Source organism: Aphelocoma coerulescens, chromosome 8 (assembly GCF_041296385.1).
Source record: "Aphelocoma coerulescens isolate FSJ_1873_10779 chromosome 8, UR_Acoe_1.0, whole genome shotgun sequence".
Lineage (NCBI taxonomy): Eukaryota > Metazoa > Chordata > Aves > Passeriformes > Corvidae > Aphelocoma > Aphelocoma coerulescens.
In genome coordinates, this window is record NC_091022.1 from 6,882,112 (window position 1) to 6,909,027 (window position 26,916).

General features: G+C 53.5%; 1 protein-coding gene across 1 annotated transcript; it reads right to left on the bottom strand.

The window, feature by feature from the left end:
- Positions 1-5,728: 5,728 nt before the first annotated feature.
- UCK2 (uridine-cytidine kinase 2) lies at positions 5,729-26,874 on the bottom strand. Its single transcript, XM_069022396.1, has 7 exons — positions 26,574-26,874; positions 16,590-16,749; positions 15,482-15,578; positions 14,504-14,646; positions 10,232-10,329; positions 8,277-8,325; positions 5,729-7,779 (listed from the first exon to the last, which is right to left on the bottom strand). Exons 1-7 carry the CDS (start codon positions 26,670-26,672, stop codon positions 7,640-7,642), a joined length of 786 nt encoding a protein of 261 aa, XP_068878497.1. The 5' UTR covers positions 26,673-26,874; the 3' UTR covers positions 5,729-7,639.
- Positions 26,875-26,916: the final 42 nt, after the last annotated feature.

Here is a 26,916-nt window from a genome sequence, read left to right on the forward strand (position 1 = left end):
TGATTCTGTGCAGGGCCAGAAGTTGGATTTAGATGATCCTTGTCGATCCGTTCCAACTCAGGATATTCTATGATTCTTTGAACTTCTGGCTTTCCTCTTAACATAGGTGACCACTTTGCTCATGTGTCCCTGTAAGGTGGCAGTGCCAAGTGCCTGCCCATGGCCCATTGGGTTCCTTAGTCCTTAGAACCTCCAAGGCTGGTGTGATTGCAACATTGCACCTGGAAGAGGAGCAGGTGTTTGGAAGTGGCTGGATAACAATGCCAACTGGAGTGTTTTCATCCAGACAGCATGCCTCCAGGATGACAACTGTTGGGGTCTCCTCCCCCTGCCATGTAGCCCTGGGAGAGGGGCCCTGGGGGGGAGGCACGGGGTTTCCCTGCCCCTGGTCAGCCTCGTTCCCCATTGGTTGGTTTGTGTTCCCCTGCGCGGGCAAAGCAGCTCGGGTCCTGTGACTGTGGCAGAGTCTCTCGGCAGAGCCCGGCCATGCGGCTGGGGAAATAAACATCTCTGAAACATCTAGCAAGAATCCGTCCGTATATATTTGTTTCTTTTCCACGGGACTCCTGGTTTGATACAGGCGTGTTGCAGTATCCCCACTGCAACATAATGGTGGAGATTTGAGGGCAGAACGATCCCCAATCCCTAAGCGACTTTGTGTGAGTAAACCCTGGAAACTTTGGATTCTTCTTCTTGGTTTTGTTTTGCTATTCCATATCTAAACAATGGAGGAACCGTGGGAAGACTCTTGGCTTTCAGAGCCGCATATGGACATTTATCTTAAACTTAAAATGATTCTTGAACAACGGTTTGTAAATTTTAGCTTGATTCAAGCTCAGAAAGAACTGAAACACTTCCTGGCATGGTTGTTTAAGGACTTTTTCTATGTTTCTTGGGATCTAATTCTTACCAAGAGCTTTTGGAAGACCGTTTGGACCCAGTTAATATTTGAGTCAAAATATATGCCAATGGAAGAATATTTTCGTGAATATTATTTAATAACCGAGACTGTTGAGCAATGTCAGCTGTGTCCTGGTGAAGGGAAGCCTGGCTCAGGGACCATGCGGCCTCGGCCACGTGCACCGAGCGCTCTGCGAGCAGCAGCGAGACGGTTCCCGTGCGCGGGCGGAGCCACGCGGGCCGCAGTGTCGGTGGCGGAGCGAGGTGCGGCAGGAGCGGCGCGGCCCGGCAGTGCCCGCCCGGCCCCGCGCAGCGCGTGGTGGAGCGAGCCCCGTGAGCGCCCGAACGAGAGGGGCGGCGCGCGGGCGGCGGCTGGCGGCGGCGAAGCGGAGCCGTGCCCAGCCGGAACGCGCGCTGGAGCAGGGCACGGGGGGGTCATCGCTTGGGGGGCCCGCCGAGATGCAGCGCCTGGCAGTGGCAACGCAGCTGCGAGCAGAGGAGGCGACGCACGGAGAACGGAGCGGCGCGGCCCGGCCCGGCCCGCGCGGCCCCGAACGCGACCCTGGGAAAAGCGCGCCGATAGTTCCAACACGGGAGCGACCGAAAGAGAGAGCAAAGACACAGCGAGACAGAAAACAGCAGCCACTCGGAAAAAGGAAAAGACCATAGTAGCTAAGATCTTAGGGACAGTGAAATGGTATAATGTTAAACAAAATTATGGTTTTATAACAAGATGTGATAACCAGCAAGACATATTCGTGCATAGAACTGCTATTAAAAGGAATAACCCTGAAAAATGCATCCCAAGCTTGGGAGATGGAGAGGTGGTGGAATTCAAAATCATACAAGGTAGAAAAGGGTTACAAGCATCGCAGGTCACTGGGCCTGATGGTGTTCCTGTAAAAGGCAGTATATATGCAAAAAATCGTAGTCATGTTAGACAATATCTCCATTGTAAACCCCCCCTACAGTCTCCCTTTCCTAATCCCACCTTTCCCTTTTACCCTATGTCCTATTACCCCCAGTGTATTCCCAATCCGTTTTTTCATCCATGGTTCCCCTCACAAAACCCTGCCTTTGCCAATTGTTTCCCCTATAATTCCTCTCCGATGCCGATGGGGGGATGAAAAGGGGGAGGGAAGAGATTGAACCCTCTCCTGCCTCAGTTTCCCCACAGGCATGTCCAGAGAGTTCTGTCTCCCTTCTGTCAGCCCTAAGATGTTCCACAGAATCTGTTTGGACATTTAAAGACTCAGGAGGGTGGCTTGTTTTGTTTTGAAGCAGTTCTTGTTATGGTTATCCAGTTGTCTTCATTCTCCTTTTATTAAAATAAAACGGGTGAGATGTTGGGGTCTCCTCCCCCTGCCATGTAGCCCTGGGAGAGGGGCCCTGGGGGGGGGGCACGGGGTTTCCCTGCCCCTGGTCAGCCTCGTTCCCCATTGGTTGGTTTGTGTTCCCCTGCGCGGGCAAAGCAGCTCGGGTCCTGTGACTGTGGCAGAGTCTCTCGGCAGAGCCCGGCCATGCGGCTGGGGAAATAAACATCTCTGAAACATCTAGCAAGAATCCGTCCGTATATATTTGTTTCTTTTCCACGGGACTCCTGGTTTGATATAGGCGTGTTGCAGTATCCCCACTGCAACAGACAACCAGTCACAAGGTGCCTCAGCCCACCAAAGGCTCCTGTGGTAGGGGCTCCTCCACTGCCTATGCCCTCTTCCTCTTGCCTGTCTCCTTTGCCACCTTCCCAAAGATGTTCCCAGGGCCCACAAGCATCCCAAAGGCCAGGGCTCCATCTTCCCAAATATGATAGACAGAGCATGCCTGTGCATCAGACATGCCTGTGAAATTCAGCAAAATTCCTGCTGGGAGCAGCCGACTTTTGAAATCTTCTTGCACAGTTCATATCAATAAAGTTTACTGTTCCTGTGGCACGTGTCCTTTAGGTACCAAGGGCACCCAGGGAAGGGGCAGCATGGAAGGCAGGGGTGTCAGCCAGGCTGCTGTCTGTGAGCTTCCAGAATGTGTGCTCTGGGAAACATGGGAGAATTGGGGTGGGAGAGCGCAGGCATCCATGGCTTGGGAGGGACCCCACAGATGCTACATTCCAGGAGGAGGCCATCATTCCTGGGGCACAAAAACCCCACCCCTTGTCGTGGAGAGTGAGGCCTCTGACCTGCCCTACCCTCTGGGCCAGCTTTGGGACTACCTTGCCCAGGTGGACATGTCCTGGCTGCTCTGCAGGGCCTGGCAAACCGTGGGCATCCTGGGCCTGGCTTATACTGCCCTCAGCATCTGGAGAAATGTGCAGAAAAAACAGAGATGGGCAAGCAATCAAAACCAGTCACACAGGAAGGGACGGGTTTGTGGGGTGCAGGTAAGGCCTGGCCCTATCATTTCCAGGGATGAGGACAGACTGCTAGGCAAAGTGCACCTTCCTATGTTCCCAGCTGTACAAGACGAGGGCCAAAACCATGGTGATGCTCAGGACCAAAACCAGATGCTTGGGGCCACCAGGCTTTTGCATCACCTTTACCTGCAAGAGTTCCAGCACCAGCACTACCAGAGGAAGGTGGCAGAAAGAATTTGGAAGTCCTCTTGAGGAGGGACACGGCTTAGAGCCAAGATAGGAGAAGGGATAAAGCTGGCACCAGCTTCTCTCCCAGCTGAATCATGAGATTTAAAAATCTTTCAAATTCACGGACTGGCTGAGTCTGGAAGGCTCCTGGCAGCTCAGTTTGTCCAAACCCATGCTCAGGTGGAGTGATCTCAAACCAGTTGCCCATGAACTTCTGCAGTTTTAGTATCTCCAAGAGACTCCACAACACCTCTGAACAAGCTGTGCCAAAGCTCTGTTACTCTCCCAGCAAATGTTTCCTGATGTTCAGAGGGAACCCCTTCTTTTTCAGGTTGTGTCCATGTCCAACCACTGGCTCTGTCTTTTCACCTTCCCTCCTGCTATTTATATACATTAACAAGATTCCCCCTCAGCCTCCTCCAGTCTGAACAATCCCACATCTCTTCATCTTTCCCCACAGGAGAGATGTTCCAATCCCTACATCCTCTTCATGACCCTTCAATGGATTCTCACCCGTAGCTCCTGTACTGGAGAGCCCAGAACTGGACACAGCATTCAGGTATGGCCTCACCTGAGCAGAGGGGATCACCCTAACCCAACACTTCCCCTAAAGCAGCCCAGGATACCATTAGCCCTCTGCTCTCAGGCTCCTGGACAAGCAGGACCCCCACAGCCTTCTCTGTGCATTGTAGATGTCCCCAGCATGTACTGGCACATGGGATCATTTAACCCCAAGTGCAGGACATTGCAATTCCATTTGCTGAACATCAAAATGTTTCTGTCAGCCCATTTCTCCATCATGCAGATCTTCAGTGAAGATGTCAGAGGGGCTGGACCTAGTCACACAAGTTACTGATCTTCAACCAGACCTCACACCGCTGATCACCACACTCTGGAACCAGTCATTCAGCCAGTTTTCCATCTACCTCTGGTTTTATCCAGCCCATACATCAACACCACAAGGAACATTACAGGAGATCCTATCAAATGCCTGACTCATGCCAGGGTAGACAACATGCCCTGCTCTTCCCTCACCTACCAAGCCACTCATTTCTTCACAGGGTTATCAGGTCATTTAAGCCTGGCTTTCTCTTTGTGCATCCATGCTGACATCAAGTGTTTTGCCACAAACTGATTCAGCCCTTTGCTAAAAGCAGTCCCTCCGCCTTGCCTGACACCCCCCTAGTGCTAATGCCACCCTGCCTATGAGGTCTTTTGATGAAACCCACTTGACAGTCATTTATTCAAGATACTTACCAGCAAGGGCTGAACTTCTCCACCTCTGCTGTTTTGAGAGCAGAGGGGTTTCACAACAGCACCCCAAGCAACATGTGCATCAGGACTTGCTGAGAGTGGGTGTGAAAGTCTGATGTCTCAAGACGTTTTGGAGTGCATGTGTGTGGGAGAAGGGGCAGGTCAGGCCTTGCCCTGGTGAGGTAATGCCTTGCTGTGCACATCCCCCACCCCTAGTCTGTACCCCAGCCCTGCAGTGCCTGCCAATCCCTGGCACACCAGAGGCAATGCGCCACACCTGCCCCTGGAGCCCCTAACCCTGGAGCTCCCAAGTGGCCAAATGACTGGAAAACCCACCTGGGGCAAAGGCCCAGGAAGGCTAAGAAGCCTGAACTTGAGCTGAATTCGAGCTGAACTTGAGGTGAGCACAGGTCTTGACCCTACCTCCTCTTGGAGAATCTATCAGATGAAACACTCTGCAACCCAGGGAGCGGGTAACTGTATGTGTCCTTTTCTATATCTTTTCTTTCTTTCTTCTTCCTACAATTCCCTCTTCTTGGAATTTATGAATAACTTGAAATGAAATGAGCTTAAAGTTTGCAAAGTCGAATGGGCCAATTTAATGCTCTGGTAAGTGTTTTATGTTGACTGAGTGCTGCTCTAAACCATTTGCCAAAGTTCTTTGATTTTCTAAATTTACCAGTAAGGTCTTTTTGGTTGTTTTGACCTCTCAAGATTTTCTTGTCAGTATTTCTCCTGTGCATCTAATGCAGAGCACACAAACAACCAACAGCCCTTTTAAAAGCCTCGTCAAGTGAGTTTTTTGGGCCTTACAGTGGGGGGGACCAGCCAAGAGCCAGAGCTGCTGCCTCCTTCCTCACCAAAGCACTGATCTGTGCCAGCAGCTTTGCTCCAGGTCTGGCTTAGACTTGCAAAACTAAGTCAAGATTGGCCAAGTCTGCTTCCATCCTGGGACTGCAATCAGCACCATGCAGCACCAAACAGGAGACAACACCAGCATCCATTTATTCTGTCTTTATTCACCGGGGAGAGGAGGTCAATATTTTATCTTGTCTTCTGCATAAGCTCTGAGAAGCCTCACCAGTTCTGCAGGGCTTTGGTTCTTCTTACCTACATAGAATTAGGCAGTGCCAGCCCTTGGTCATGGCAAAGCCGACATGCCTGGAGGAATGCTGGCAGACAGGGAGGGGGATAAAAGACTGCCTCATCACAGAGCAAGAAGGAATGAGTCTGTCCCAGCAGCAGTCACTGCGGGGAGGTGTATCCTTTCTTGCTCTCTCAAAGACGAAAGCTTGTCCCAGCTTACATCAGACTGGAGAGCAATGGAGCATGGTCCGTTAAACTCTTAACCACAGAGCAAAACCAATGCTCTGGAAAGACTGGAAAAACCATGAGTGAGCAAGGCTAAGGGACCCTGTTCCAGGCTTTGTGGGATGTCTGTGAAATTTTGGGTTTGGCAGTGCAAGTCAGTCTTAGCAGCACTGGTCAAAGGATCTTTCCTAGCTACCATCCCACCAAACCCCCTCCCACTGGCTCCCACCAAGCTCCTGCCCCAGCCAAACTGCCCCACCCTGCAGGGAGCCTCTCTGGGCATCCCTAACACCACCAGGCATCTCTGGACGCAGCTGTTGTAGCACTACCAGGTATGGGGAGACTAAGTCTCACCCTAGGCAAGGAAGAGCGCTGCCTGGGCAGCCCTTGGGACACTGTCCTCCTCCAGGACAGTGAAAGGGACACAGGACGGGCAAGAGCATGCTCTGAAAACAGGGAGCAGAGGACTGCTGGGCACCCAGTTTCACACTACGCAGATGGGACCTGTGGATGTCCCACATGGGGATGTGAGGCAGCCCAGGGACCACTCACTGCTGAGCCCTTCAGACAGGCAGCTCAGCAGCTGCCTTTTATCAGCCATTGCCCCTTTCTTTTAGAAGAGGCTGGTTCTCCTGTAACCATACCTCATCCCAAAATCCCGCATACAAGAGCAAAAGCAATCCAAGTGAGGAATGAGACACACCTCTGACCTGCAAGCCAACCTCCAGGCAGGTCAGCCCAGGGTCAACTAACAGTGCCACCAGACATGGCCACCAAGCTCCAGAGGGGCTAAAGGTATCCATCCGTGTGCTGCCCCCACACAAGCCAGGCATTGAGACTACTAAAAAGGCCGTGTTTACATGGCCACATACCCAGCACCGCCTTCCAGGTCCTCGCTGGAGGGTGTGACGGCAGCCCCATACCTGTGGTGGGAAGGAGTGGCAGGCACAGAATGGGATGCTGTTTAAAGGCTGAGACCTGGAGCTGCAGAGAGTCAGGGGGAGATACTCCACATCATTCTCCCAGCTGCCAGAGGCATTGTGCAGCACCTGCCAGCCAAAACCAGGCTGCTCAGACCTGAAAACAATGGCAGGAAGAAACAATCCCAGCCCAGGTGTAACACTCAGCCCACACTCAGGCTGCCACTGCCCTTCCCCAGGATGGACACCACAGTGATACTAAAGCAGCTGTTGAATGCTCTTCCTTCTTTACCACCTTTGAGGTGAAGATCCTGACACCATCACCTCTCAGGACCCCCTTTCCCAGTCCCTCCCAGCAATACTGAGCCTGGCAAATACCTTACGGCAAGTAATTTTACATTATTCTGCATTTACACAAAAATAGAGCAATTCTATATTTATAGAGATTTATAGCCAGTTCCATGCTAGAGGAGTTATTGAGCAAGGCCGGGAGCTGAGGGTAGTCCAGGCTCCCAAGCAACTGGCTGCTTCTCATTCGGCAATTCGAACATACAAAATTAAAGGCATTCGTCTCCATCTGGTTTCTTAAATAGATAAGGGGGGAATGAATGGACAGTATGTACAGAGGGGCCGTGGCAGTGCCCAGAGGCCTGGCCGTGGCCTCATGCCTCTGCCCGGGTCAGTGGGGCCGGCTGCTGGACTCTGAGGGCTGTCGCTGGCGCGGGGGAGTGTAGCCATTCAGGTACCCGTTGCTCTGGCGTTTGCTGAGTCCTCCGTTAAGAATGTCCTGGATGTGCTGCACTATCAGGTTTATGGCCACTGTGAGTAAAAGGGGGAGAGATGATGTTAGGATCACTGCAAATCAACCAGAGTCAAGGCAGAGCTGGTGCCCCTGCTGTCCCTCCCACTGCTCTCCCTTCCTATCCCAATCTTGCTGGAAGCAGTTGCCCCCCTGATCCCTCTACCCCTCAAGCCAGTATGGTCAGGCTGACTGCAGCCAGGTGGAGACCTGGCTGTCCCAGTTGCACAATCCCTTTTGTGTGGGATGAACCAAGAGTTTGTCTGGAGGCAGTGCACACAGATGGGCTCTCAGGCCAACAGATCAGAGGAACAGAAACTCCTAGTCACTAATGCTCCAAGCAGGACCAAAGGGAACAGGCCCATCTTAGCACACCTGTGGTAACAGCCCTCTCTCGGGTGGCAGTGACCTGAGTCCCCTCTGTGGCAGGTCCTGCTACCTCCAACCTAACTCCATTGCGACAGCTGGCTGCCCAAAGCTGGCTGCCAGGTCAGAACAGCACGGTCTGGGTCCTTACCTTCATTATCTGCTCCTCTGGGAATGATCACATCAGCATATTTCTTGGTCTGGGAGGAGAGAGAGCACTGTGTTACAGGGAAAGTGGAGATACACCAGGCTGGGGCATTGTCCCTGCTCCCTGGGCCAGGTCCTTGCCCTCCCCTTGCCAAACCCAAACCCACTAGGAGGTATGTCATTGCTGATAATACATTTTGGGTGGTCTTATTTGTGTTCTGCTCCATGTTTCAAGGGCCATGCTTCGTGCCCTGACTCCATTTCCATGAGCTCATACAGAAGTCAGTAAGAGGCACCCAAACAAAACCTGCAATTAAGAACCCTCATAATCCCAAGACTCCAGCAGCTGATGCTCTTGGGAACACCCTTCCTCCTGAATCCATCTAGACTTGCTACAACAGCACGAGTTGGTGTGCCTAGGCGCAGCCACAAGATCTACCTGGGAAGAGGGGAGAACTCCCTACCATATCACTTGCAAAGATGTGATTCAGGACACCAGTCCTGTCCTAGTTTCACCTGCAGGTGCCAGTCTCAGTTTCCTCCCCATTTGTGTCAGTTTTACAGCTGACAGCCAAGCTCCACCAAGCCAGATGGGGTGACGGATGTCACATGACACCTCCAAGGGCTTCCAGACATATCAAAAATCACCAGGATATGCCAGACCATTTCAGTACTGGACCACTTGGCCCAGAGCTGCTTTAGGAGTCAAATAACAGCAACAGTGGGTGCTGAGCCTGCAGTTGCTCTGCAGCTGAGCCAACCACCAGGTTGGAAGTGAGAGCAGACCATTGCAAAGCTGTGGATAGAAACAAGGCAGTTTTGTGCCCTCCTTGTTTCACACTTCATTCTCCTACAGACTCTTCATCAGAAGAGCCTGATGCAGCATCTGCTGCTTTGAAAAACTAGATTTATCTTGCTAGGAATTTGCAAGAAGAGGAGCCTTGCAAGCTGGGCCTGCCTCTCAGGAAAAGCCTTTCTGGACTAGGAATTGGTCCCCAGGGCCACAATTGAGTGAGACTGAAAAAAGGGAGCCATGCAAAAACCAGGAGAATATCTTGTAGCACTGAATCAATCCCTCTTAAGGAAAAGGTCAGAGCTGACCAGATAGACCAGCATAGGAATTCTCCTAAGGTGGGAGGCACAGTTTCACTCCTACCTGTGGTGCTGGCCAGCAGTTCCCAGGTTTCAGGACTCTGCTGGTTCACTTCCTCCAGAATAAAAAAAATTCCTCGTGTGACTACCGCATCTGCTTGAAAAGCCTTGAGAACCAAGGCACAGGCTCCTCTCCATGAGAGCCCGGAAAGGTGTACAATGGCTGATCCTGCAAATGTGCTATTTCCATGGACATCTGCAAGACTGCAGTAGATTCCCACATACGCAGCCCCTGTCTGCCAGGGAGCCTTGCCTCTGTTACCAGCTCCTGAAAGAACTTCCTTTCTCCAGGCAGGCCTTTCTCCACCCTGGCCAATCACCAGCCATGAAATACAACCTGGAAGGCCACATCCCACTCCACAGAGAGAAGGAAGAAGCTTCCTTGCTCTCCCAAGCATGAAGCCAGCAGCACTGCAGGGTGAAAAGGACAGGCAGGACAGCCCAAAAGGCAGACACAGCAAACACTGCCTGGGAGCAGCCACCTCCCATTCCCCAGCTTAATACAGCCAAGGATCTCCCCTCCCAGGCTGAGCTGCCCAGTGGTTTGTCAGCCCCTGCACAGGGAGGGATTTCTCTGGCCATGCTGCCTTCCAGAAGGGAAGGATGATCTCACCAGGAAGGCAGTGGCTGTATAAATAGTCCCCATCACATTCTGCCCTGGCCAGCACTGGAACCCCTGCCTTGGCCAGAGCCTGCAGGGAGGGAGAAAGGCACAGAAGGCTGATCTGAGCTCTGGGCACAAAGTGCTCCTCTCTGAGGAGATGAGGCACTTTCAGCACTCACATAGGTGCCACTCCTCTGACTTACCGGCAAGCAGAACTCCTCGAAGGCGGGCTTGACGAAGGTGATGTACTGAGATAGGATCTGCTCCAGGTCCCGGCCTCGCTCACTGATGTCTCGTAGCACTGACGGGAAGATGTAAGGCACAGTCAGGAGCTGAGGCACAAATCTCTTCACCCCCTTTCCCTTCAGTACAGCCTTTGGCCAGTCACCCAGATATACTGCCCGAGATCTCCATTCCTGGAAGCTGCTGCCCGTAAATCCGAGCACATCCCAGCCCAGTGTATGCTTTTAACCTGCTTCCAAGTTTTTGTGGGAGCCAAGAGCTAGCTGACCTGACCAAAGGCTTTTCTTGGCCTCCCACCCTTCTCAGCTCTGCATGCACATTCCAGCTGTAACCAGTGCCAGCTCAGTCCTGAGTGTTCCCAGCCTCAGCCTTTGCCTCCCTCCTGTCACTTTGTCCTGCCTGACTGGGTATTCTCTCAGTCATCCCAGTGCAGAGGTGCCCAAAGAATAGAAAAGCAGTGGGGTTCACCTACACACACATTAAGGCACAGTTTAACTCAGGTCTGCAGAGGTGAGGAGAGTAAAACTCACCTGCACAGCTCTGCCAGGCTCCTTGTGCTGTCCCCAGCCGAACAGGTGAACCAGAGGCTGATGAGGTGCTTGGGGCAGGTCAGCTCAGGAGGAAGCCTGGAGGCAGGAGAGCAAACTGGCCTCCTGCTTGTTCTGTCACTCAGGCCTTTCACCCTGTTTGCATAAGTTATTTGGGCTAGTGCCATCTCCAGTCTGAAGCCACTTCAGTGTGGACAAGTGCCCCAGTTCAGCAGGAATTCAATCCGTGGGGAAGAGCCAAAATAGCCCTGCGGCTGAGCAGATGGCTCTCGGCTGTTCCCAAGGGGCTGCTGGCATTTCCCCAGCATGTGGGTACCTGCCACTGGGTTTGGAGTGAGCCTTCCCCCATGTCCCAGGCGGAGCCAAGGCATGGCACTGCCAAGCCTGCGTGACCTGCTCAGCAGCCACTGCCCGTGTGCTCTTGGGGCCAGGACACTGCTGGTCTGGCACTGTCCCCATGGCTCTGTTTGCCCTCGGCCAGCAGCTTCACAGCATGGCCTTTCACAGCCCTGCATGGGGGAAGTGATGGGGGAAAAGGGCTGGCAGCAGGATGGGTGCCAGCTCCAGGAACCAGGCTGCTCTAGCCAGCTTCTCCAGAGAGCAGGAGTGAGCCCCAGCTCAAACAATACAGAAAAAGAGGCAAGAAAACTAAACCACTTTTGTTTCCCAAGTCCCACACCTTATTTTTTGGCCACTCCAGGGTGCAGGAGGCCTGTGAGCTGTGCAGGGGCTAGGTTTAACAGGGCAAAGCTCTCCTGCCTCTTCCCAGGGCATACCACAGCAGCACAATCACCCCCCACACAAACACAAGTCAAACACCTGCTGTCTTGTATCTGCCCCCAAAAGCAGCAGGTCCCAACAGCCCAGGCTAAGACTGCACACCCTATCCAGAGGGATTGCTTACAGGGCAGGCAAATATCCCAAGAACAGATCGGTACCCCTTTGAAGCCAGCAGGTCCAGACTCAAACTGGAACCAAAACACGCATGTGACACTGGACCTGGTCTCTGTTTTAGGGAAACCAGCCAAGGACAGGGCAGCAAGGGACCTTAGCCAGAATCAGGTCCCTGATCGCCATGGATGCCTGTTTGAGGTACGTGGCAGACCTTGCCCCTTGCACTCTGCTAGCACAATTTCTGGGGAGAGGTGCTGAGATGGGTACAGTGTGAGTTGCACATACTGAACCCCAGCACTACTGATTAACTGAGCTGTCAGCTGCATTTCCAGGAACCTCATCTCCTGCTGCTGCCTAGCTGAAAACCCAATTGCTGCCACCATTTAGGACTTCTTCTATGGAAAGATGACTCAGGGCCACATCACAATGCAAGATCCCAACTTTTAATAAGAACTGCCTCCAGCTATGCTCCAGGGACATTATTATACCTTTGGCACCTCATACACAGGCTCTGCTTTCCCAGAAAGGACAGGCAGACACAGAGTAAACAGATTTGGTGCTGCAGTGGTCCTACCAACTGCTGATGGCAGGGAAATGGCCAGATTCCTATCAGCAGAACAATGAGCTGCAGTTACTAGGGGGCAACAACACCTCAATCAGCAAAGCTGCCCTTTTGCAAGTGATTGATGGTGGGTGGGAGAAGTACAAGCCTTACAAGAAGCAGTGTGAGTGAGCAGTGGGGTGAGCAGTGACCCAAAAACTCCACCCTCCCCACCTTCTTCTCCTGTCCAGAATGACCACCAGAACAGATGGAGCCCAAAGTCAGGGATTAAATTAATTCAGTGGACACTTGGAGGATGTGTTGCTGGGGTGGTCCATAAAATAGGGGCTTGATATATGTGTGTTACACCAAAGGATGGGAAGAGGAGTGGTGGGTAACGAGAATGTACTGGCTAGTGTGGGACCTGAGCATCATGTAAGTGGTTTGGAATAAGGGGTGGAGAATGTGCTGGATTTGGTTGGGAGTTAATATATTGAGTTAATTTTCTTCACAGTGGCTGGTATGGGGCTGTGCTTTAGAGTTGTGCTAAAAACAGCATTGATAACACAGGGATGTTTTTGTTATTGCTGAGCAGTGCTTACACAGATCCAAGGCCTTTGCTGCTCCTCACCCCACCCCACCAGTGGGGGGAGGGGACACAGCTGGGACAGCTGACCCCAACTGACCCAAAGGATGTTCCGTACCATATACATGATATAAAGCTAGGGGAAGAAGGAGGAAGGCAAGACATTCTAAGTGATGGCATTTGTCTTCCCACACAACCATTACACACGATGGAGCCCTGCTTTCCTGGGGATGGCTGAACACCTGCCTGCCCATGGGAAGTGGTGAAAAATTCCTCATTTTGCTTGGCTTGTGCTTTTGCTTTACTTATTAAACTGTCTTTGTCTCAACCCACAAGTTTTCTCACTCTTACCCTTGTGATTCTCTCCCACCAGGGGAGGTTGAGCAAGGAGCTGCATGGGGCTGAGTTGCTGGCTGGGGTCACACCATGACAGTGTCCTACCCTGTGGCCGGGTGCGGCCCCAAGCTCTTGCACAGCACAGTTTAAGGGATTAGGGCTCACATTTTGGGATCCTGCAAGTGCATATCTGTGACCTGCTAATACATCTCCCTGCAATGACTGTGCTGTCACCTCCCTGGATAAGTCATGCAAGAACAGTGGGCAGGGTCAAGAGGGATTCGTAAAAAGGAGATGTTAATCAGTGCTGATGACATCCCAGCAGATGAGGAGGCTCTGGATGTGTCTGACAGCAGGAGGGCAGGCAAGACCAGCTCCACTGCAGAGTGGAACAGTCCCAGGCACACAATGGTCCCAGACTGACGCACTGAGACACACTCCCCTCATCACATCACAGAGCTCTGGAAGGAACTGCTCCTCTAAGTCATCTTCTGCATCCCCAGGTACCCTCTGGAGCCTGTCAGAGCCAGGCAGGAGTAGGAATAGTTCTGACAGAAGTGAATTCTGCCCCAAGAGTCCCCAAATGGTTTTTCAGTCACCCAGGAGGTGCTATATCAGTGACCTTCCTCTTTGAAATGAAGGTCATCTCAAGTCATGCAGGCCATGCAAAGTGGATGTCCCTCCCATGTCAGCTGGCAACCCACAGCCAAGCCAGCAGGACACAGGGAGTCCTAGAGGGATACTCTAGTTTCTAGGGCTCTTTGCCCCCAAAACCATCACCCCAGTGCCAGCTACCACATAAAGGCTCCACACTGGGTTGCACAAACATACAGCCGGACTTCCCATCTACACCACCCACGGTGGACACCATGGCCCAAATGCCATCCTCAGAGCACATGCAGACCCCAGGTGCTGCATGGATCTATCAGGCACTGCCTCCTGACGGAACTGTCCAGATGCTTTGCCCTGCCCACAGCACCCTTCCCTGCTGGCATCTGCTGACTCGCAGCAGCTGCTGCTCAGCTGCTGGCAGTGGGCTGGTGCCATGGAGCCACACAAGGACACGGCATGCTCAGTAGTCACACTGCTGCGTACATCAAAGGAGGAATCCCAGCCAAGGCAGCAAAAATCCCAATGAATCCCAAGAGAAAGAGAGCAAGGTGCTCTCCCACTGCCACAAGCTGCCCTAGTGACACTGCACTGCAGAGGAAAAGCTCTCCGACTCTTCACAGCTTTGTGCCATCTCCAGTTCTGCTCTGGTCACTGTCACCTGCCTCTGTGACCAGCTGCCCAGATCAGTTAAGGGGTATTTCTGTCCCTGCCTCACCTCTGCGGGACAGTCGGGTGTCTGCATCCGTGTCCACGAAGAGCTTCATGCGGAAGAGATCCCGCACCTCCTGGCTGTAGAAGGCCAGAATGCCTTCAAAGAGTACCACGTCAGCTGGGTACACGGTCACCGTCTCCTCTTTCCTGGCAGGGGGAAGCACAGTCAAAATGGGTTGGGGGAAGGTGGGGAACAAAAGAGAGGTGAGGGGAAACAGCAGTGCTCCTAAGCACTGCTCCAACCCTGGGACACCACTGCTGCACCAGGGGGGGCGACCAAGGAGAGGGCAGACCTACCCCACCACTGTGAAGGGAATCCAAGGCATACGTACGCTTCCTGGAAGGATAAACAGCAAAGCGGGAAGCACACTAGTCCTTCTCCCCCTACCTTGGCCAGCTGCTGCTGCTCACAAGTGTTATGTGCCAAGCCAGAAAGCCCAGCAAAGCCTATGCACAGCAACCTGTACGGCCAGCTCTGCTTCCCTGGGAACCAGGCAACACTTCCCTGACAGCATAGTGCTTTTGTGGGAAACAGAGCAGAGCCACACCATCCACAATCAACACAGGCATGCAAAAACAAGCTGAACACATGCAAGGGGAGTGTTACAGGAGCAAGAACTGTTGTCCTCCTCCTTTCCTGGCTGGGTGTTTGAGGCTGGAGTACTTGTTAAAGCTGTAAACACTGAGTTTATGAGGAGAGAAGGCATGGGTGGGGGAAGAGAAGGGGGGGTTGTAACACCACTGTGCTGATGCCTGGATGTTGCTGGATGTCAGTGCACGGCTACGCAGCTTTCCAGACCCTTAGCCTGTGCCTGTATCTGCCTGGGATGCCCTAACCCGGGGGCTGGAGGAGTTCGGATGGAAACTTTGTGCCAGCAGGTTAGGCACCCAAGCAGAGGGCAGGAGTTTGGGGAGGGCAGGGCTGTGTGTGGTGCCACAGGGCATCAGCAGAGGCATGGCAAGGCAGGAGCGGCTGTTAGACCTGGAGTGGGAGACAAAGTCATAGACAGGAATCTGGACCGTCTTCCCTTCTGTGATCTCTTTGAGTGTTTTCACGATCAGCTCGTTGTCAAAGGCATCTGAGGAGAGAGGAAATGTTACCCAAGGCAGCTTTGCAACCTCTTCCACCCACCAGATGCTGAGCTTCACCCAAGCCAGAGTCATGGGCACCTCGCGCTGGGGACAGACAGCACAGACTTTGGAGGAAAGCCCTGCACCTCCCCAGGGATGAGGCAAGGCCCAGCTCTCCTGGAGCCACAGGGCTCCATGGCTCTGCAGCAGCCTGGGATGTGACCTCCAGAGATCAATACTGTCCTTGTACAGCAGTGCTGACAGCCCAGGCACAGGAAGGCATCTCCTCCAGGGCTCCAGCCCTTGGAGAGACTGGAGCAGTGTTCCAGCACTGACCTGCCAGACAAGGCTCTGTTTGCTCAGTGCTCACTGCCTCTGACCATTGTCCTCACGGGGATGAAGGGACAGCAGCTCTGGAATTTCCCCATCAAGCCTGGAGATGGTTCAAAGAGCCCCTGTTGTAGTAACAAGGCAGGGTCCCCTTGGTGGAAGGCTTTGCAGAGCAGCTGCACAGCTGGTTCCCTCCTTGAAGGAGGAACACGAAGCTGCTGGCTCCAGGGACTCTGCCAGGCCAGATCTCTCTGGGCCTGACTCAGCTGTACCAAAAACCAATTCGTTCCTTTGCAGCCTGCTCTAGTGAAGGGTGTTGGAACAAGATGACCTTTAAGGTTCCTTCTAACCCAAACTATTTGATGATTCTATGAAAACTGTGTTCAAACTGGGGGATGTTTTTGCAGGAAGAGGTGGGTCTTAAGGAGTTTGAGGGTTTATAACTTGCCCTTTCTCATTCCAGACACTCCACCCCATTTCTTTCCCAAGAGAGATGGGGGGGCACAGGTGGTCCACCCTGCCAGGGATGCATCCAGCTCCACAAGAGCTTAAGTAAGCCACCCACTCCTGTCCCATGCGGATTCAGAGCCCCAGTGTCCACGCAGGCTCTTTGCTGCTGGAGCTGGGGATCCCACTCCAGCCCTCTCCCCACAGTGCATGGCAGAGGCCCAGTGCTGTTCTCCATTCACCTGGGTGGTCAAAATTGAACTGGCCTTTGAGTGCTTTGGATTTCTGCTCTGAGGTGAGCACCCGGTAGAAGCTGTCTTGGCTCACGATCACCACCTGCTTCTGTCGATAGTCCACCTCGTTCTGGCCCAGCAGCTGGACAATCTTGGAGCACACTGATGACTGGGAAAGGAATAGCAAAGGAAGCACATCAGCAGCAAGTTACATCTAAGTGGCATAGGGAGGATGTCCCCAGGTAACATCCACTCCTGCTTGCTGGACCTCTAGCCAAGAGTCTGTGGTTTTCCCAAAGGCACAGCCCAAAGCCACTGAGGGAAAAGTGCTCCAGAGGCATCCCCATGGTACCCTTTAGTGTGACAGCTGCACCAAGTTTGCTGCCTGCCACCCTCTCCTCTGCTCCGATAGCTTGCCCACAGTTCCTATTCTGGGCAGAAGTGGCAGCAGAAAAACAGTTGGCTCCTGCCTGGGTTCAGCCACATGCCCAGGGGCCCCAGGCACTCCAGCCTGCCAGGCAGCTCCCTGTGGAGCAGAGCTGCATGGGGCACTAGGGCTGAGCCTCCTCCCTGAGAAAGCAGCCTTGGTCACCCCAGCTCTGGTCCAGTCCAGAAACCCCACCAAAGCATGAGAGAGTCCTCAGAGAAGAGCAAACAAAGCCCAGGATGAGAAGACATGAAGAAGAGAGCCTTGGGACTTTATAAGGGATCTCTGCCACAGCTGCCAGGGCTGGGAGGAGCAAGCATATCCTGGTACCTGTTGGCACAGCATGGTTCAGGGTCAGCGGCTGAGGAGCCACGTGGCCCTGGCTGCTGAATGCTGCTGGCACAGGGACTGGGCACTTCGCACTCCACATGGAGCAGACTGGGAGAGGGTGGCAGGCACCAGCTCTGCTGGCACTGGCTGCGTGGCTGCCATTACAACATGACCCAGAGCACAGCTTGGGGGACAAATCCCAAAGCCTGCTCCAGTCCCTTCTCCTTAGTCACGGGAGTCCTTGGCTGCTGTGCAATGCACTGGTGGTAACTGTGCCACTGCCTGGCAGCCAGCACTGCCCCAACCACTGAGAGCCAAGGCCAGGCCAGCTGGGGAGTGCTCTGCTCCTGCCCCATGGCATCCACTGCTTGGGGCAAAGCAGCTGTTCCTGGTGCCAAAGCAAGCTGCTCTGACTCAAGGGAATCACACTGGCTGCAAATGCCCAGCTGAGCTGCTCCTGGCCCTGGTCACCACAAACACTCTGCTGAGCCCTCTGCCTTGCAAAGAGCAGCATGCTTGCCCCAACCTCCCTACCCCAGCCTGCCAGTGGCTCTTTCCATGCTCCCACCTCCTGGATGGCTCAACCATCTGTTCCGTACTTGGTTGCCAACCTCCAGCTGCAGAGCTGAAGACAGCACTGGTGAGAGGGAACAGGGAGGGGAATGCATGCCCGGCAGAGGAGGTCACCCCAGCAGGCAGAGGGCAAGGCTGTTTGCCTGAGAAGCTGGAAGATTTGAGAGTATTTCTGTCTCCAGAGACCATCTCTTCCCCCCAGGCCAGGCTGACCTGACTTGGCTGTGACACTGGGCTGTGAGTAATCCCCAGCCTGGCTGGAGAAGCTCACACACAGCTCTGCTGCAGAGAGAACTGGCTCCAGCTCACCCACAGCAGTCCAGGCTGGTCTGGGCACCAATTTAGGTTTTGGGTCAGGGATGGGGTGTCCTGAGCATCCCACCTTCTTCTCCTGCCTCTCCCAGCTGGCAAGTCGTGCTTTCTGAGCCATGCTGGCAGCCCTGCCCTGCAGCAAGCTGCTCCCACCCAGAACAAAGCCCTGCAAGTCCGTTCCAGTCACTTGCCCTTTGGCACATGCAGACAAAGCCAGAGCCCACTCTCCATTTCCTCTGTTCTCCCACTCCCCACATCCTTCTCTGGCCTGCATCAGCCCTACAGCTTATCCAGCTGTATCCCATAGGTTTTGCAAAACCCAGGGTGTGTTCAGTGCCTCTCCTCCACTTTTCCTGCCCGCTCACTCCCACAGACACCACTTTGCCGTGCAGCAACAGGACACAGCGCAGCAGGGTTCAGCCTTGGCCACAGCTGCCGAGGACACCAAACTTCCCAGGCCCTTTGCCATTAAGAATAAACCACCTTTCAGCACAGCCACCCAGGCAGGTCCCCAGGTTCCACGTGGATTTGCACCAAAAGCTGCTTTCCCCAGCCCAGGGGAGGGACTCCTTTCCTTTGGATCAGTGAAGCAACCCAGGGATTTGCATTCACTCTCTCCCCTTGGACGTCAGCATGTGTATTGGCAGTAAAATCATTTGAGAGCATCAGACAAATGGTGACAGTCTTCCTTCTGCCTTATGCACACTAATCCCGGGTCTATGGATTCTGGAAGGTGGAGAAGAGCCTCCACCAGCTCTTAAAATCACCCTCTAGCTCCATACCTCACAATTTGAGACACCTGCTGGTGAAAAAAGCCCAAGGAGAAAGTACCCCAAAGCACAGCTGGAGACAGGAACACGTCCTCCCCTACAGGTTTCTAGATGAGGAAGAGATTGAATCCCAGCTGCATTTGCCATCCAGGGCTCTGGGGCAGATGGCACCTCTTGGAAAAAGCAACCTGGCAGACACTATGGACTCTCCCTTCTCCCTGGTGGGCTCTGGAGAGCTGGCAAAAGTAGTGGAGAAAGACAACCACAAGGACATCCTGCTCTGAGGACCAAGCTCAGTTTCAGCATACCATGCTGCCTGGGTGAGCAGGGATGTCACCTCCCAGCTCTGGGAAGAGACACACATGTCACCTTGGTCCTGCAGGTGTGGGCCAGGCACTGCTCACATATTATACCTGCATTAAGTGCAGCAGGACATGGGGACAGGGCATGTTCAGCTTGCCTTAGTCCATTCCAGGGCTGTGTTCAGCTTCCCTTAGTAGGGCAGTGAACCTCAGCAAGGTCCAAGAGAAGGTTTTACCTTTTCTAACTATCATTTGTGATAGAAACAATGTCTCATGAGGGGCAGTCCCTGATGCCAATCTGAACAACTCCTACAGCTGGACAGGCAGTTTTTGCCCTTGGTTGATAAACACCCACTGTCAAGAAGGAAGAAAAACCAGAAAGACAGAGCTTGGAAACTCCCCAACACAATGGGAACAGAAACTCCCAGCCTCAGGAAGTGTCCCCCCAAATAAATGACATATTCCCTGCTTAAACCCTTTTCTCCCAAAGCAGCAAAGCATATATGTGTGACTGTGAAAGAGCCACAAATAACTGGAAATTAGCACAGCGAGGTTTTGGGGAGACCACGGATGTCCAGTAAGAGCAAGAACAGAGCATGACTCCAAAGTACTGTGCCTACATGCACCAGTCTGGATGCAGGGGACACATGCTGACAACATGCACTTAGCACCCACTTGAAGGGGCAGCCTGGGCTCAGATTCCTTCTTTTGCCAATTCCTAACTGCTTCGCCCAGGGAAGAAGACAATTGTTTCTTCGCCAAGAAACCCAGGAGCACAGAGGATGATTTGAGAAAGGTGATGTGATCCCAGCACACAAGCTCTAGGATTTGAGCCCCATCACTAGCTATGCCTTACATGACACAACTCATCTGGAAGAATATGAGAGCTGTGCCAGAGCTCCTTGTCTCTGCTCAGCGTCTTCTCCATATCCACCTAATCCATGCACACCTTGCCACAAACCAAAGTGAACACTGATGGTGAGCTGCAGCGAACTCCCAGCAACAGGATGCTTTCTCAAGCAAAAGTCTTCCCCTCCTCCAGAACTTGGTTGAAACTAAATACAGCCAGGACCCAGCAGCCTCTGAGCCTCCATGGTTGCCAAGCAGGCCTTTCCCATGGTAGCCACATGGAACTGAAGCAGGACTTTCCAAGCATGCAGGCAGGGAGGGACCCTGGCTCCTGCCATCGGTCATGACTTCCCCCACACTGCAGTGAGGGGAACTCAGCTCCAGATTGGAGCAAACTCCTGGAGCTGCACTCCCCCATGCTTTGTGCTTGAGCTACTCCCTGGGAAAGCTGTGCAAACCAACCCACACCTCACAGCTTGTGGAAAGGAAGGTATCAGCACAGTACCGCACAAGCAAGAGCTCCAAGAGGTTATTCCCAAACAGAAGCGGCTGCAGCTCCCCTTGCAGGACTCCTCCTCTGAACCAAGCACACAAGCAGCCAGTGTTCAAGGAAGAAGTACAGCTTTATTCTGCTGGGAAGATGCAGAGGGCACCTGGGAAAGAAATCCAACGTATTTTTCCAAAAGGGGAGAGGTGGTACACAGGGGAAGAAACTCAACAGATGGGTGTTTGGAGGCCTACCCCTACATTTATTTGGAACATATTAATTACATATTTAATTCACATTCATTCATGGCCTATAGCCAGCTGCTCAGATATTCTTCAGGAGTTGACTAATTCCCTGAAATTATTATGCAGATTATCCCACAATTCCTCTTGAGTAGCTCTGATCAGACAGTGAATTATGACTTCTGATGGGTATTAAGGAGAGAGCTGATGGACAGTGCCACAGTCAACCACCAGGAACCACCATGAGAAGGGGCCAGGCAGGACACAGCAGATGCACAGCAGATGCCTCCAGCCCCAGGTTTGCTGTGGCAGTGCTTCTGCCCCTGGAAGGCAAGGCCTGTCCTGGGCTAACAGGAGCTCCTAAGCCCTGTGCAGGTGGATATGCTAAAACCCACATGCTGAGAGCAGTCTGTCCGTCCCCAAGGAACCTGGCACTGCAGAGGGATGTTCAAGTTCCCATTCCAGCTGCACGGAGGACCTCCCATTTTCCCAGGGACTCTAGATGAGACCCAGTAAAAGTGACTTAGCCAGATCCAGTGATTCCAGCCCTAAAGAAACACTGAAGCAGTCAGATCCCTCAGGAGAAGGAAAAGGGTTGTGCCAAACAAAAGGAGGGGCACATGCTGGGCTCCAGTGTGGAAAGAAGCACAGCCTCCTGCCACCACAGCAGGCTGCTTGCCCCAAGCCAAGCTGCTGCTCATGAGGACAGTCCTCCCCAACAGAGCAATGCCCTTGGCCCACAACACAACCAGGAACAAGGACAGGCTGCAGCAGTCACATCCCACCTGGGAGAGGAGCCCAGAGGTTATCTCCAGGGACACCACTGCCATAACGCCCTTCCTGCAGGATCTGATTGTGAGCAGGCTTGGCAGGAGCTAGTGATGGCTTTGCATCTGCAGCAGCCTGGTTGGGGTGTCCTCATCATACCTTTGTGGATAAAACAGTCTCCAGTTTTGTGGTCTGACAGGATTTTCTCTCAGATCAAACATAAGGAACAACTGTATTTATTAGTTTCATTTCTCTGCTGTCCTCTATAGCATGCTGCCCTTATCTCCAGCTTGTCTCCTGCAGCACACGAGTTACAGATGTTGGTCTCTTCCTGAAGGTTATGGTAATTATAAAGTACCAGGAAGTGCTTGGACTGGGATGACACACAGAACAGACATCAAACTGGGAAGGGTCCCAGAGCATCTATCAAATGTCTGCCTGTGACTACAGACAGCCAGTTCATGACCCACACCATCCTTTCCAGTCCTAATGGGAGCACATATGTATGGCAACACTGGGACTGGAAATTTACTGTTCTTGAACCAAAAGCCAGGGCCTCCACCCAGAGCATTCCCAGGCAGGTTCACCATCCCTGACTTTCCCTTTGTGAGCCACAGGCCAACCAGTGCAGGAGTGGGATAGCCAGGTTTCTATTGACTCACCCTGGAACACGGTGCATGTGATCAGCAATCCCAGGCTGGAGCATAAACAGGCACACACAGAGGCTCTAAACACAGATTACATGCAGGGAGGAAAACAAACCCTCTAACACAATTCCTCCCAATCCTCTGGTTTTAGGCACAGGATATTTTTCTCGAGCCCATGCTGCAAACTCCACAGCCCAGAGCTGGCTGAGCCCACAGAACTTTGGTAAGCAGGCTCCACAATGAGCACATATTCTATCAGTAACAGGAAACGGCTGACCCATCAAAATGTCCTATGGATCAGTCTGACTGGGGCTGGCACAAAACAACATTCTACTAGAAAGTTTGATGAGTCTCTAGCACACGTTGACACCAGTGTTGAACGAGTCAGACCTTGTGATGCAGGGCTCCTGCCAGCCATGAATGAACGTCACCAGGAAATGGAGTTGAACTGGCACAGGGCTGCAATTCCTGTTAGTCCCACTCCTGTGGGGGAGACATTCCCAGATCTCCTCTGGGCTTCTTTGCCAGCCATCTAGGTGATGACATTTTGGCAGTGACCCCCAGGCTGCTGTGGGGGACCTCAGCCCTTGCTGTGGGGTAAACAACAGAGCTCTGTCACAAAAGAAGTTCCATGCAGAGATGGAACTGCCTCATGCGGCTCAGACCACTCCTTTCCTGGGGGCCAACACTGGCTGTTCCACCCTGGCTGGGCAATTCCAGCCTCAGCCAGCCTTCCCAGTATTCAAAGTGCCTAGTGGAATAAGTGAAGAGCACACCTGGCTGAACACAGGCTGCAATCTTGGTGCTCTGCAGGCCAGAAGCTATGAAGCTGTATGTTCAAACAGACATTGGGAACTTGATGTGCTAACTCAAGACCCAAACGATATAACTACAGGGCTGCAGCAGCACCCATATTCAGCCCCCACTATAATTTGAGGGATGAGCAGCCAACCAAAGCAATCAGCCCTTTAAAAATCTGTCTTTTCTTACAAGCTCCTGTTGGAAGGCAGCCATCAGCACTTCACTTCACGTGGGGACAATTAATGCTTCAGCCTGAGCTTAAAGAGCTCTCCCCACCCCTGCAGCCACACCAGCACCAGATGCCACCACTACTGCTGGGAGCAAGCTGCTTCAGCACTGCTGGCAGAGCTGCAAGGTCCCAGCAGCTAAGCAGAAGTGAGGACACAGAAGAACTTAAGGAGGTATCCCAGCAGTTCCCAGCTCATCTCAGCCATCAGTTTGCTGACCTTTCCTCCAGCCCACAGGCTGGCTGCCTGCCTTGTACGCTGCAGAGTCCTTGGTAGTCAGGAATCTCTTGCAGAAGCAAGGGAAGAAGCTGTTAGCACAAAGGCCATGGGGTGTAAGAGGGAAACAAGAACTCTAGCAGAACACTTGAGAACAGATAAGATAAAAAAAAAAATGCGACAACCAGCCTTGGGAATCCCTCTGAGGAAATGAGGCAGCTGCAGTCCTCTTCAGGTTTGATACAGGATGGGGGTCTTAATGCCAAGTCATCTCCACCCCAGGAAACTGCAGCAACCTTTGCCCAGGCCACACAGTACTTGGATTTTAGGGGATAGCAAGTTTTTTTGAAGAGCCTGTCCCAGCTGAGCTGACACAAAACAGCCACTGTGCAGCTTGCACTGCCCTTGCAGAGGCTGCGGCACCCCAGACTCCCCAGGACCTCCGTGGCTCCTCAGTTGTGCTACCAACACAGTCCCATTTCGTTCCAGAGCTAAAACCCAAGAAAGCACTCGGGATTCTACCCCTATTTGAGTGGTCGAAGTTGCTCAAGCCTGTTTTGCTCACTAGGGAAGAGCACTCAGCCTTTGAACTTGAGTTCTCACAGATTTGCCTTTAAGGAACATCAGCCAAAAAACCCCCAGCTCTTTGGGAAGGCCAGCCACTTCCAACAGCAGCTTCCCCAGGGCACCACAGGACATAAGACATAAGTCATGACAAGTTGCAAACCACGATCCCATCCTTCCAGAGCCTGACTGTGCTGGTACATCAAGAGGGATGGAGGGGACTGTGGAGCCTATTATCCCTATGTCAGACCCAAAAGCAGCAGTGGGAGGAGCTGGAGGGGTGTGGGGAGGGGCCTTGGAAGGCAAATTCCCTCCATTATCTTTGGGCTGGTGTGCTGCCAAAGGGGTGTGTTGCGACAACAACCCTCAGTTGGTGTCAAGGCGAGTCAGATGGATTTGTCACTTTCCCAGTGGGAAAGGTGCCTGCTTCACTTTCCTGCTAGCACTCAGTTTTCACCCAGAGCCAGCACATGGGCACAGTAGCCCCTGGACTAGATTTTGGCTGCAGGCAAGCCCTTAGCTAAGCAAACCACATCAGCCCCACTGCTGCTTTCCTGGAGGGTGCAGCGGCACCTGGCACTGTCACCAGTCAGGTGAGGGACACCCCCCACACCCCTGCCTTGCAGCTTCACCAAACCTGAATCTGAGGGGCTGTAGGCACAAGTCCCAGGTCCTTTCTTCCTGTTACTTGGGTTTTTTTGCTAGCATATTTCTTGCAGCCTTTTCCCACCAACTTTGTAGTGATCTGCTGGAGTCCCTTCAACGAGCAGCATTGCACAGAGGTTTTTCTACAGCCAGCAGTCACTGGAGGAGGGAAAATCAAAGCTGGGAGACAGGAAAAGCCAGCTAGTACATCTCCCTTGCTAGAAAGGACCATTTTCCTATTTTTTTCCTAAGGCAGCCTGCTCTCTTAAGCATTTTCACTTTGAAGTTGAGAACCACTGTGGTGTATTGTACTGCAATCACTGCTTTTACCTTGTGGGCCTGAAACAGAGTGTTCAGAGACGTAACAGTTCAGCAGCACCAGATACGATGTTATTGGGACAACTACAGAGAGGCAGACCCACGCATCAGAGAACAGACAAACCCAGCATGTTTGAGTCACCAGGAGCTGTACTGCAAGAACAATCCAGCTTTGGTTCCCACTGGAGGAGATTGCATCCTCTCTCACCATCCCTCTCCTGTTATAGCTGGATTTTTCCCCCTTGCAGCAGCAACAGCAGTCCAAGAATCAATAGGGTACTCAAGAGACATGCTTAAAACACTGGGCTGAGGTACAGCAGTTGGGCTATGCCATTCTTCAAGAGAAAAAGGGATCCCCCTCCAAATACAGATCAACCCAGAGACTTAGGGCTCATCCTTCTCCTGTGCCAGCCCACATTCAGTTTCCTTCACAAGAAATATTTCACAGGTATAGCTACTTCCAAATCCATTCATCCTCTCCAAAACGCCTCTTAAAAACACAGGTAGAATGTGCTGCCCTGCATACGAGCGCTGATGAGCTGTGGAGCTGGTTTTACTGCTCTTAAGAAGGAGAAAAAAAAAAAAAAAGCAAGCAATTTTCTTTTCCTATTAAGAAAGAAAGTGACCTAGCGAGGTTAAACAAATACAGACAGACACACTGTATGAAACAACAGAAATAAAACGCTGAAAAGCCGTAAGGCTGCCCTGAGCTGCAGTTTGGGTGTAGCAGCCTGCCGGAAACACCCGCATTACCCAGGCGGGCGGCTGCCCCGTCCCCGCAGCCCGCGCTCCGCTCCCACCTGCCCCTGCCAAGGGCCAGCCCCTCCCGCCAGAGCAGCCAGGAGGTCCTGCCGCTGTGAGTCAGCATTTGCTGCAGAATTCCCGCTCCTGCTACCCTAAAGTTGGGCGCAGAAGGGCACCCCCACGCACGACCGACACCATTGTGGGGTGGGGGGAAAATGAAAACATTGTATCGCCCCCGAGGTGCCTTGCGCGGCGGGCAGCCCCTAGGGTCGGTGCAGGTGAACGGGGATGGGGAAAGCACTGACCACAGATACGGGAAAGATTCTGGAGGGGGGCCGAGCTAGGGCCACCTTGCTCCGCGCAGCCCCCAGCTCTGCCCGCTGTCCCCCTCTCGCCGGTGACACAGAGGGACGCAAGGTCCCGTTCGGAGAGAAGGAGCGAGTAAATCCCACGCCCACCCCGCAGCCCCCTCCACGTGTCCGCGGGGCTCCGGCCGCCGCCCGGGCAGAGGCCTCGGCGGCCGCGCTCCCTCCGCCAAGTCATCCTTCCCTGGGCAGCCAGCGAGCCCGCCCGGCTCCATCCCCGGCCCCGGCTCCATCCGCAGCCCCAGCGCCCACCCCGAGCTCGCGGCCCGGCCGCAGAGCGGCGCACGTGGCGGGGCGGCTGCTCGGACCCGCCGCGCTGCCATGTGGCCGCCGCGCCCGGCGTGGGGGAAACCGCACCACAGAGCTTCCCCGGCCCCGGCGGGGCTTCCCCGCCGACCCTCCGCACCTTGCCGCTGGCCGTGCCGCCGCTAACGCCGATGAGGAAAGGCTCCCCGCCGCTGGGCTGCCCCTGCTCCTCCAGCCGCTGCTCACTGTCCCCCGCCATCCTCCCCTGCTCGCCGCCGCACCTCCTCCGCCTTCGCTCGCAGTGCGGGGCTGGATTTATCTGATGAGTCAAGGGCCTTTCTCCCCGCCTGGTTCACATCCCCGGCTCTGCGGCTCCTTGCCAGGTGCTGCCGCAGTTGCACATGCTCCGGCCCAGCCCGCCGGCGGGCGGCACTGCGGCCACACGGGCCCGCATCGTGCCGCCGCCCTCCCGCCTGCCCGCGGACAAAGGCGCTGCGGTCGCG

Bases quoted from the DNA above. Each gene is read 5' to 3' on its own strand.
- UCK2 (XM_069022396.1), bottom strand. From the start codon at position 26,672: ATGGCGGGGGACAGTGAGCAGCGGCTGGAGGAGCAGGGGCAGCCCAGC. The intron at 16,750-26,573 runs GTGCGGAGGGTC...TTCCTTTCCCAG, and splicing joins GCGGCACGGCCAGCGGCAAG to TCATCAGTGTGCTCCAAGAT. The intron at 14,647-15,481 runs GTCTAACAGCCG...TCCCCCTGCCAG, and splicing joins GACTTTGTCTCCCACTCCAG to GAAAGAGGAGACGGTGACCG.